Source organism: Galeopterus variegatus, unplaced genomic scaffold (genome assembly GCF_000696425.1).
Source record: "Galeopterus variegatus unplaced genomic scaffold, G_variegatus-3.0.2 Scaffold2047, whole genome shotgun sequence".
Classification (NCBI taxonomy): Eukaryota; Metazoa; Chordata; class Mammalia; order Dermoptera; family Cynocephalidae; genus Galeopterus; species Galeopterus variegatus.
In genome coordinates, this window is record NW_007728158.1 from 55,920 (window position 1) to 67,393 (window position 11,474).

General features: G+C 42.7%; 1 protein-coding gene across 1 annotated transcript in view; it reads right to left on the reverse strand.

Moving 5' to 3' along the window:
• The window catches only part of EXT2 (exostosin glycosyltransferase 2), a 180,644-nt gene that overhangs the window by 15,398 nt on the left and 153,772 nt on the right, over positions 1-11,474 (reverse strand). The window contains exon 12 of the mRNA XM_008580244.1: positions 727-870. Coding sequence (XP_008578466.1) covers positions 727-870 — 144 coding nt within the window. The remainder of the gene's footprint in view (positions 1-726; positions 871-11,474) is intronic.

The following is an 11,474-nucleotide window of genomic DNA, read 5'->3' on the forward strand; positions in this document are numbered from 1 at the left end:
ATGTTCTCACTCATTGGTGGGAGCTAAAAAAACAAACAAATTAATTCACCCACATACACACACACAAAAAAACAGGGGGTGGGTGGGGAAGAAGATATAACAACTATACTTCTATGAAGTTGTTACAACAAGCAAACGGAAAGGACATTCTTGGGGGGGAGGGGAGAGAGGGAGGAGGGAGGGAGGTGTCGGTGATGGGCCATAATAATCATATACAGTGTATATTGACAAAATAAAAATTTAACGAAAAAAATAAATAAATAAAAATTGTGGTAAAATAAAATAAAAAAATAAAATAAATATAGTTAAAAAAAAAAGACATGAGAAAATGCTCACAATATAATATATGAAAAAAGCAGGCAAATGAGAATATTTTTAACTGTGTGTGTCTGTCTGTCTGAATAAGTAAATAAATAAAAGGCAAGCTGGAAAAAGCATTTAAATGATAACAGTGGTTATCTCTAAGAGACAGGATTACAAGTGACTATTCTTTTTCATTTTATTCTTATAAATTTTCATATTTTCTATTATGACCTAGTATAAGCACTCTTATAATTAGAAAATAATGACTTTATTTTTAAAGGAATATCACACAATCTGGCTTTTTAAGTCCTCTGTGAAGAAAATGTTCCCCAAACCCATCAGCAGGTATGGAAAATTAAATTGGGCCAAATAAAATATGTATCGTACTCTCACTTTTGTTGCCCTGGCCTGCACCCCGCTTACCTTGTGGTAAAAAGCTGCACCCGTGAGCACCATGGACACCTCATTAGTCCACTCAGACTCATACTTCCACTTACTCATCTCATGGTCCCAGAGATGCAGACGACCCGGGTAACCTACCAACCGGTCAGGAAATTCCCGCCAGACCTAAGGACAGAAGCACATCATCAACAATCAATTCCTATTCAGACAACAACCCATCAGTGCTGAGTTATCCAGACAGGTATCAACAGACTCCCCAGGTTCAAATCTTTACAAACTAAGAAGGTCATAATGGGCTTCTGAAGATGTGCAATTGAACAGGCTCTAGTTATCCTGCCAATATACTACAACAGATGTTGATTCTGATTTCCTCCAAAACTTCTTGAGCATGTTCAGAAATTTCAAGTGATGTGGAGTAATAGCTTGCTGAGTTGGGCCAAGGTAGGTAATCTCTTAACGTATGATTAACAAAATTGGTCCCAATCTTCATGAATGCATGAAGGAAGAATAAATGGAATCCTGCAACTCAGCTGCCCTGATTTGTATTGAACTTGTGATTTTTAAATCTTACAATGTCTCTATTTCTCCTGAAAAAAGCATCTATTTCTCCTGAGTATACACCCATTCTATGACCTATTGGAAGCCTAAAGTATAGGGAATTTGGCTGGTTCTATAATCAGTAACATTTGGAAAAGAAAGACTTGATTTCCATGTTTGGAAAGGTTTTTACACACAGTTTTGTTGGATTAAACAGAATTTGGCATATTGAGATGAGGCACTTCCAACACATTTTCCCATGTATTTCTGTATAATTTAGTTTACCCTTTAAGAGAGGAGGGCCATACCATTAATGAAAACTGACAACGTGCTGGCTATTCATGGAGCCTCTTCTGTGTCCTTTGCTGGTTCCTCAACCTTTACCAGATTTCTAAATAATGGGGTTCCTGAGGGTTCAGTCCAACCCTTCATTCTCTTCAAACTCTTTTTAAGTAATCTTACCTAGTTTTAATCACCTTAAATACCATCTATAATCTGATGACTTCTAAATTTATGTTCAGCCCTCAATGTTCCTGAGATAACCAAGCCTTTACTTAATATCTCCACCTAGATAAACAATAGGTATCTCATACCTAACATGTCCAAAATGTAACTCTTCATTCCATATCTCCAGACAAGTCAGTCCCTCAATCTTCTCCATTTTATTAAATCATACAGCCCAAAAGCTAGGAGTCACCTTTATTCCTTCCTTTCCTCACATCCAACCCATTGGCAAGTCCCGCTGGCTCTACTTCTGACTGCCTCTTACCACCTTTATTGCCACCCCGTCTAGCTCAGACCACCACCATCTCTCACCAAGATGACTGTGATGGCCTCCAACTTGTCTCCTTGCTGCCACTCTTCCCTTCCAGACCACTATTTGCAAAAGAATATTAGGGTATTCTGCAAAGGGTAAGTCAACTAATGGGCTCTATCCTATTTTATATATTTTTCATATTGTAATTATTCTCATTATATATTTTTCTATGTATGTGTGTATATATATGTGTGTGTGTATATATGTGTGTGTATACACACACACACACACACACACACACACACATATATATATATATACATACATACATATACACAAAAAAGTCATGTGGTCATATGCCAGAGCAGCCAGCAGCTTCCCAACACACAAGTGTTGCCAAGTCCAGGGACAATACTTCATTGCCACTCCCCAGGGGAGAGCCAGTGTGTCAGCACCCCTGCTCCTTTTCAGTTTCCTAGGGCGGCCATAACAAAGAACCACAAACTGGGGGGCTCAGAACAACAGAAACTTGTCTCAAGTTCTGGAGGCTAGAAGCATGAAATCAAGGTGTTGTCAGGGCCCCACTCCCTCTGAAAAACGCAGGGGAAGGATCCTTCCTGACCTCTTCCCAGCTTGTGCTGGGTGGCCGTTCATCTCTGGCATTCCTTGGCTTGTTGGTGCATCACTCCAATCCTCCATCTTCACATGACTACCTTCCCTCGGTATGAGTTTGTCTCTGTCCAAATTTCCCTTTTATAAGGACACCAGTCATATTCGATGAGGGCCCATTCTGACAGCCTCATTCTAACCTGATTACCTCTGAAATTTCTAAATAAAATCACATTTGAGGGTCAGGGCTTTAACATACCTTTTCTGGGGGGGACAATTCAACCAATAGCATCCCCCTCAAAATCTTATAAATGTCCCATCCTCAAAACAAACCAAAATGGCTTCCTATCTCACTAAGAATAATATCCAAACTCATTGGCGTGTTTTAAAGGGCTGCCCACTCTTCACCTCTTCTCTTCCAGCTCTCCGCATTCCAGTGGTCTTTCTGTTCTTTCACCACAGCTAGACCTCAAGCCCTTTGCACCTGTTATTTCTTCTGGCTGGAATGTTCTCCCAGCTCTTCAGAAGTCTGGTTCCTTCTCACCAGTCATGTCTCTGCTTAAATGTCAACTACTACTTTGAGAAGAATTCTCACACCTTCCTAAGGTGACCAGTCACTCCTCATGACATCCCCTCAACCCCATCTTTGCTTTCCCTAACTTTCACTTTTTGCAATTGTTTTGGTTATTTATTGTTTATTTATTTATTATCTATTTCCTCCTATAGAATTTAAACTTGAAGAAGACAGAGACTGTCTTATTCACTGTGGTACCCCAAGCACAAAGAACAGTGCCTGACACACGATAGCATTCCACACACTCTTGTTGAAGCAGGTAAAAAGCTAAGAATGAAAGGGGACCAAAGATCCTTCTCTTTTCTCCACAGCCAGACCCAGCATCCCTTTAATTCAAGAAGGAAGCCTGTAGCAGTATTGATCAACAGTTACCATTCATAATAACATGATATCCTTTGTGTGTGAAGAACACAGTAATAATTCATCACATGAACGCACATGTTTTAAATTGCTTTTCCAGAAGCGGGTAAAGGGATATTTGCTGAGTCATTACACTGTCTTGCCCAGTCCTCCTTGTGATCATCTCCACTCTTTTATGGAATGTCTGACCTATGTTTTGGGCATAGTTTGGGGTTATGAAAAGTGCTTTCCCTTGTGTGAAACCAGCTCACCTAACAGGGCTCTCAAACCCACAACCTTGGCCTCATTAACACCATGTTGTAAGCAACAGAGTTAACCAGCCACAGGCATCGTCATAATAGCTGCAGACAAGTGAATCCATGTCAAACATTTCCTCAGATATGTAATGCTGCTGCTGTGTTCTCTCTACTCTGGGGTTTGTATTTCAGCAGATTAAAATGGTATGATACTATTACAGTTTTATAGAGCCCAGGCAGCAACACAGAATGTGAGCTGTAACTTCTGTTTGATTGGTGGGTGTGAGCAGGCTCCACTACATGCACTGCCAGCTTCCTTTTCTTAGCACCAAGCACCTGCCTGTTCAAGTCACACTAATGCCACAATCACTGATTCACCTCAAGGGAGTTCAAGAGATTTCTGAAGGGCCCCAAGCACACACAAGTAAACACCAGGATTAGGCAAGGTGGAGAAAGAGGGGCTTGGGGTGGGGAAGACGGCACCCATTCAGATGGCACTTCTGCTAGAGACGGAAGTTGTTTTTCCCCCATTTACTTTGAGTCAACACAGCTCTCTGCTCCATGCCAAGGAAGTTCAAGTCACTAAGTCACTCACCCAAGGGATTCTTCTTTACCACCCCCTCCCCCCACTATAACAACAGTGGCTCATTTGGGGGTCAAATGCTGTGAAGATTTTAGTCCTCTTACTGTTAGCTGAAATCACCAGACTTCTCTCCAGAGAGACTTAATTTGGTGACACTGGGTCACAGAATGCTAAACTATACTGCTCTCAAAGGCATTGAGGTGTCCTGAATTTCAGACTCCTTTGGAGCCTTTGGTGAGTGCTGTTCCTCTTGCAGGGCCTCTCTGCCCTTGACTTACTCCAGGCAGCTGGATCCAATCAAGATACCGTCCTTGTCACTTCATCTATAACTCTGCAGCTGACGCAGGATCAAAAAGGAGTGAAACTGAATGGGATGGGCCCTCTCTAATCGAGCCCTAGTGTCGTACAAAGTCGATTATGTATATAGTAAAGCATTTTCCCAGCCAGGAAAGCAAGAACTCAAACTCTACCCCTCTCTCCTTGCAGCTACCCACCCCCCACTCTAATTCAACTTTTTTCTTTTGACCTCAGGGAAATGCTCTGGGGTCAGCCTTTTGTCATTGCTACCAGATGCCTTTATATTCTGTAGTGTGGGCACTGGAAACTCCATATTATATCCTTGTGGTTCTGAGAACAGTGTTTCCATAGTTGTGTTCAAATCACAAAGCCATTATTAAACTGTCAATACCATTGAAGTCCTCCATGTAGTTTCCTCATTTATTTTCAATCGCACACATCTTTGAGGACAGATGCCTATCTCTGCTATAATAAACTCTGTGCCTTGGTTAGGGACTTAGCAATAATTGGGATTGTCCATATGTTTGGGGCCATTCCACATCACTATTCAAACAGAGATTGTAACAATGAAATACCATCCTCCAACTGTTTCTTTCCGTTCTAGTTTTTATAATCTTGGTCATAAATATCTCTTACCTAATTATGAAAATTTTCTCCTCTCTGGACTCCCAGCTGTTCTTATTTGCCATTTTAAAAGTTTTTGTTTTTTTTTTTTCCTTTTTAAACCTCCTGAGATCTTTTGTGGTTTCCCATCACTATATGATCAAACTAAGATCTTCAACCTTTGTTTAAAGATCCACGAGAGGCAGCCTGGACTGACTTTTACATCCTACAGAAAGTGCACAGCGGGGCGGGGGAGTGGGTGTTGAAGGAGATCCAGGACTAGCTCTGCCACCGACAAGTTGTGCAAGTGACCTATGCAAGCTATACTGCTTTCATTTTATCATCTGCACAATGAGGGGATGGATTAAGTGGCCTCTAATGTCTTCTCAGGGCTAAGATCTTCTATCTTCCTCCTCACTGGCCTGTTCCCAAGGAACTAACCCATCAACTGTGGTCTGTTTCAAGTTTTAAGTGTCTAAACAGCATGGCCTGCATTATTTAACTTTGTTTAAAATGCCATACACATATGGGTACCCAATAAATGTTCGTGAAAAGAGGATAATGCACTACATTTTAAGCCAGCTTAGAGAGTGCATTTTAAACTCAGGGTGTGTGCTAACCACAGTCAGATTCAGGAAACAGACTGTAGGGAGAAAGGGGAAAGTGTAACAACAGGTGGTGCCCATCTGGGATGTGCAATTATGAAATCACAGGTCAGCACTGGGAGAAAAGTCACTCTCCGAAGTGCTGCTATAGTTGTCACACTTTCAAAGGAACAGTTCCACAGGGATATTGCTACTGGGTGAGTAATGAATGTATCAGAACTCATGAGCCAAAAGATTGACTACAAAGTGGTGAAGGAAATGAGGGCAATATGGATCCAAGGTGCATCCAATGGGGCAATGGTCTCATTTCTTTCCTTGTACACGCCCCCTGACCCTAACCATCAGAGTGGGCAGAACTTCATAAACCAGCTCAAACCTTGTGGGAACATGCCTGGGTCAGCCAAGACAGAGTTGCAAGGAACCCAACATGCCAACGTCTTTGAAGTAGTGGCCCTTCTTTCCTTCAGGCTTTGTCCTGCATGCTGCACAGATGGGAAAGGGACAGCTAGCTGGCTTCCAATTCTGAGCTGGTTTCCACAGAGGAGCCAGTTATAGGATTCACTCGCAGCCTTCTGGGGACCAAGCTCGCTTTTCATATTTGGAGCTTTCTGAAATGAAGTTGAATGGAGAGACTGGTTGGCTTCATTTTCAGCTCATGCTTTTAGTTGCACTGGTAGTCGGCAGTTTTGTCGAGAAGTGCTTTGCAAAAAGCCAAAGAACCTTTGTTCATGCCTGAGACACAATTAAATGCTGATACTAGACATCTACAGCAAGAGAGCCCAGAAGTTGTCATCAAGAGTTCCCTAATGCTGACTGGTTTCAACAAATACATTTGTAAGCTGCATTATGTATTAAGATTTACCTGTTAGATCACTTCAGTCTTGAGAGACTTTTCCAACGCAAGACAAGGTTCTGCTCAAAATAAGTCAAGCACGAAAACCAGTAATGGGGGAAGGCTTCTGGACTTTTGGCAGCATTCCCATTTGCTCCAGTCTGGCTGGAGGTTAGTGCCTTGGTGCTGGGGAACATAATCTCCATCCCTTTCCAGTTCTTTCTTCAGGCCAGGTGCAGTGATGAAAGTAAAGAGACAGACTGGGGTTGGCCATAGTTGATGTAGGAATGTGTGCTATTAAGTCTTTCTGTGGTTACCACTACTAGGAAGACACTACTACAGAAGGTGGCTTTAAAACATCTGCCTCGTCCTCATAACTGTATAGCTCACCAGGTTGCATAACCACATAGAAGCTGATGGCCCCTGTCCAAGCTGTCTTGGAGATCTGCAACCTTAGAGATCACTTAGAAGGCAGAGATGATTCAATCCAGTTTCCTCACTGTACAGAGGAGAAAACTGAGACCTGGAGAAAGTGGCTCTCTCAAGGTTATACTGCTAGGTCTAACCTAAATTGATCCTAACACCCAGCCTCGTCCTCCATTCATGAAGTTATATGATTTCTCACTATTCTGACTCTAAAAAGTACCTCGTCTCCCCAAGCTTGGCCCTCACCTGTAAAACCAAGAAGTCAGACTATGGTGTCTAAAGTCACATTCACTGTCAGTGTTAGCTCTGCGGTGCAGCAGCAGCTATGGTAAGAGTCACATGTGCCTGCAGGATGACAAGGTTGAGAATAGAATGGATGGGGAGGGAGGGAGGGAGGGAACAAGACAAGGCCCTTTGCTCCCATCAGTCCTCAAGGCTCTTCATGGATGTGGTTTCCATTTACCAAAGAAAGCCAGATGCTCACACCATTGAAAGAAGCTACATATCAGCTGTGTGGCAATTCCATGTAGGACATCTGAGGGCCTACTGCAACCTAGTAATCTGTGAGGCTCTGGGGCGGAGAAGGAAATTCAAGCAAAAAGCATCTGAACGGAGGATTAAACACAACTACCATTTTTCACGAGGCAATGAATCTCTTGGGAGATGATAAAGAAGGGAGAGAGAGAGAAGTGAGTTTGAGGGATGAGAGGAAGAAGAGACAGGTTGGGATCAGGCCATGGGTTTTCTAATTTTGTGCTCCTGAAGACCCATTGAACATGGAATCACTTTTACTTCCATAGCTTCACCACCAGTGTGGGTCATACTGTTTCTAAGTCTGGTCTCAGGAGATTGTTTAATGAAGCTAAAAGAATAGTGATCATAAGCCAAATGGCCATTCCCTTTAAATCCTACATGAGTGGAAACAGAGACTTTAGTTCCTTATAAATATTACTGAGCCTTCAAAATTTCAAGTTATTTCTGGCAAGGCTCAATGTGAATGACTAGGGACCATAGATATTATTTCTGCCCAGTGAGGAGGAAGTAAATTCTCCTTACTCTAAGTAGCTGCCCTGGTGCCTTCCGTCACCTGCAATCACAGACACTACAGCAAAACGGGCCAAATCCCTTTGTTTTCTTCTTACTATGCAAAGATGGGATACTGCACTGATCACAAACTCTGTAATCCTGACTGACCTCAAAGTATAAATCCAGTTTTGAAATAAGTATTTAATGAGTTAATTTATCCTAGTGCTCTATATGTGTGCTTAAACCCCATAAACTCTTGGTGGAGAATCAAGCAGCAGAGGGACTCTTCCAAATTATATCCTTATATCCCATCTATTTCCAAAAAATGATTTAAGGTGGCTTACAATAAAAGGCAAAACTAGTTGAACAATGTGGTTTGATAAACTTGCAGGTTGCTGAACACACGGAGGTGCTGGGAGGGTGGCAGACCCAGAGAGGGAATGGAAGATTCTCTCCACCACCTCCATACCTTGCCCTGTCCATCACTTCATCTGATTGCTCATCTGTATCCTTTATACATGTGATTGCCTGCATTGCCATGGGACCCTGAAGAGAGTTCCCACCCAGAAGAAGGCCCTCACCAGCTCCCCCGATCATGGACTTCCCAGTCTCTGAAACTGTTATTTCAGAAAGATGTCTGTGAGAGGCCATATGAAGAAGGAAGCAGAGGGAAGTAGAATCTAAGAAAGAAGCTGCTTCTCAATTGGCTTTGAGGGTGCAGGAAAGAGCCATGAGCAGCCTTTAGAAACTGGAAGAGACAAGGAATAGATTCTTCCCCAGAGCCTCCAGAAGGAACCAGGCCTGCTGACACCTTTTTCTAGCTCTACTTTGGACTTCCCAGCCTCAGAAATTGTGAGCAATAGGAGCTCCACGGGGACCACACCGCCACCGCGCAATCCAGCAGCCCAGCCCAGTGCGTGTGGAGCGGGGAGACATCCAGTGGGGGAGGCAGAAGCTCTGCAGAGACCACACCGCAGCCATGTGATCCAGCAGCCTGTCCCAGTGCGTACAGAACAGAGAGAAGTCCAGCAGCGGAAGCAGAAGCTCCGTAGAGACCACACACCCTGTGGGGGGGCTGCCACCACGCGATCCAGCAGCAGGTAGGCTTCACTGTCGCCACCCAGCTCCATCCCAAGCCTGGCCCAGCGCGCACGGAGCAGGGAGACATCCAGCAGTGGAAGGGGAAGCTCCGCAGAGACCATACACTCTGCGGTGCCTCAGCACATCCCAGCAGCCTGGCCCAGTGCACGCGGAACAGGGAGAAGTCCAGCAGGGGAGGTGGAAGCTCGGCAGAGACCACACACCCTGAGGTACCGCCCTGTGACCCAGCAGCCTGGCCGAGTCCAAGCTGACCAGAGAGGTGGCTCCCCGGAGAGGCTCAAGACCCAAGGCAACCCCCCACACAAGGCACTAGTGGCCAACTGAGCAGTCACTGAGGTAGCCATACCAAATTGGCAACCCCAGCAACATCTTAGTCAGACAATAGTGTCAAACCTGTGGACCGTGAAACCCCCTGCCACAATGAATAAATGCCAAAGAAAAGATACCAGAAATATGAAAAATCAAGAAAGTACACCACCAAAGGGTAATAACTCTCAAGCTCTACAACCTATAGAACAAGAAGCCCTTGAAATGTCTGACAAGGAATTTCGAGTGATAATTCTAAGGAAACTGAATGAGATACAAGAAAACTCAGCTAGACAACATGATGAAATGAGGAAAAGTATACAGGACCTGAAAGAAGAAATGTACAAGGAAATCAATGCCCAGAAAAAAAAATGTAGCAGAGCTTGCCAAACTGAAGAATTTATTCAGCAAAATAAATAACACAACGGAGAGTTTAGCCAGAAGGCTTGCAGAGGGTAAAGAGAGAACCTCTGAACTTGAAGATGCGCTGTTTGAAATAACACAGGCAGACAAAAAAAAGAAAAAAAAATCAAAGGCATTGAAGAAAATCTGAGAGAGAAATCAAACAACCGTAAGCGCTCAAATATCCGAGTCATGGGTATTCCAGAAGGGGGGGAAAATGGAGATTGCATTGAAAACATATTCAACAAAATACTGGTGGAAAACTTCCCAGGTATAGGAAAAATCACAGATCTTCAGAACCAGGAAGCTCAACTATCTCCAAACGTATTCAACCCAAAAAGGTCTTCTCCAAGACATGTTATAGTCAAATTGGCAAAACTCAAAGACAAAGAGAGAATCTTAAAAGCTGCAAGAGAGAAGCATCAAATCACCTATAAGGGAGCCCCAATCAGACTAACATCAGACTTTTGATCACAAACCCTAAAAGCCAGAAAGGAATGGTATGATATATTCAAAATACTAAAAGACAGAGATTGCCAGCCAAGAATACTCTACTCCGCAAGGCTATCCTTCCAAAAGGAAGGGCAAATAGCATATTTCTCAGACAAACAAAAACTGTGGGAGTTCACTACCACATGACCACCCTTACGAGAAATTCTCAAGGGAGTACTGGGTTTGGTTCCTGAAAAATAACTACCACTGCCATAAAAACCCAAGAAAAATCAAAACCCACTAGTATAATAAAAATGGCATTCATGAAGAGAAAACAAACAAACAAAAAGGCTATCTACAACCCAAGGAACCAACAAATACAGAAAACACAGTAAATCAGAAAGAAAGGAACAAAAGACATCTAACACAACCAAACAATAATCAATAAAATGCTAGGAATAAATCAACACTTTTAAATAACAACTCAATGTAAAAGGCTTAAATTCCCCAATCAAAAGACACAGACTGGCTGACTGGATTAAAAAGGAGGACCCAACTATATGCTGCCTTCAAGAGACCCATGTCACCCATAAAGACTCACATAAATTAAGAGTGAAGGATGGAAAAAGATTCACCATGCAAACAGAAAAGAAAAACGAGATGGAGTAGCTATTCTTATATCCGATAAAATAGACTTTAAAAACCATAAAAAGAGACAATGAGGGGCACTACATAATGATAAAAGGACTGATCCATCAAGAAGACATAACAATCATAAATATATATGCACCCAATGTTGGAGCAGCCAGATTTATAAAACAAACTCTATTAGACCTAAAGAAAGAAATAGACACTAATACCGTAATAGCAGGGGACCCGAACACCCCACTGCCAATATTGGACAGATCATCTAGGCAAAGAATCAACAGAGAAACACAAGATCGAAACAATATACTAGACCATTGGACTTGGCAGATATCTACAGAACATTCCATGCAACAACCTCAGAATACTCATTCTTCTCATCAGCACATGGATCATTCTCCAGGATAGATCATATATTAGGTCACAAATCAAGACTCA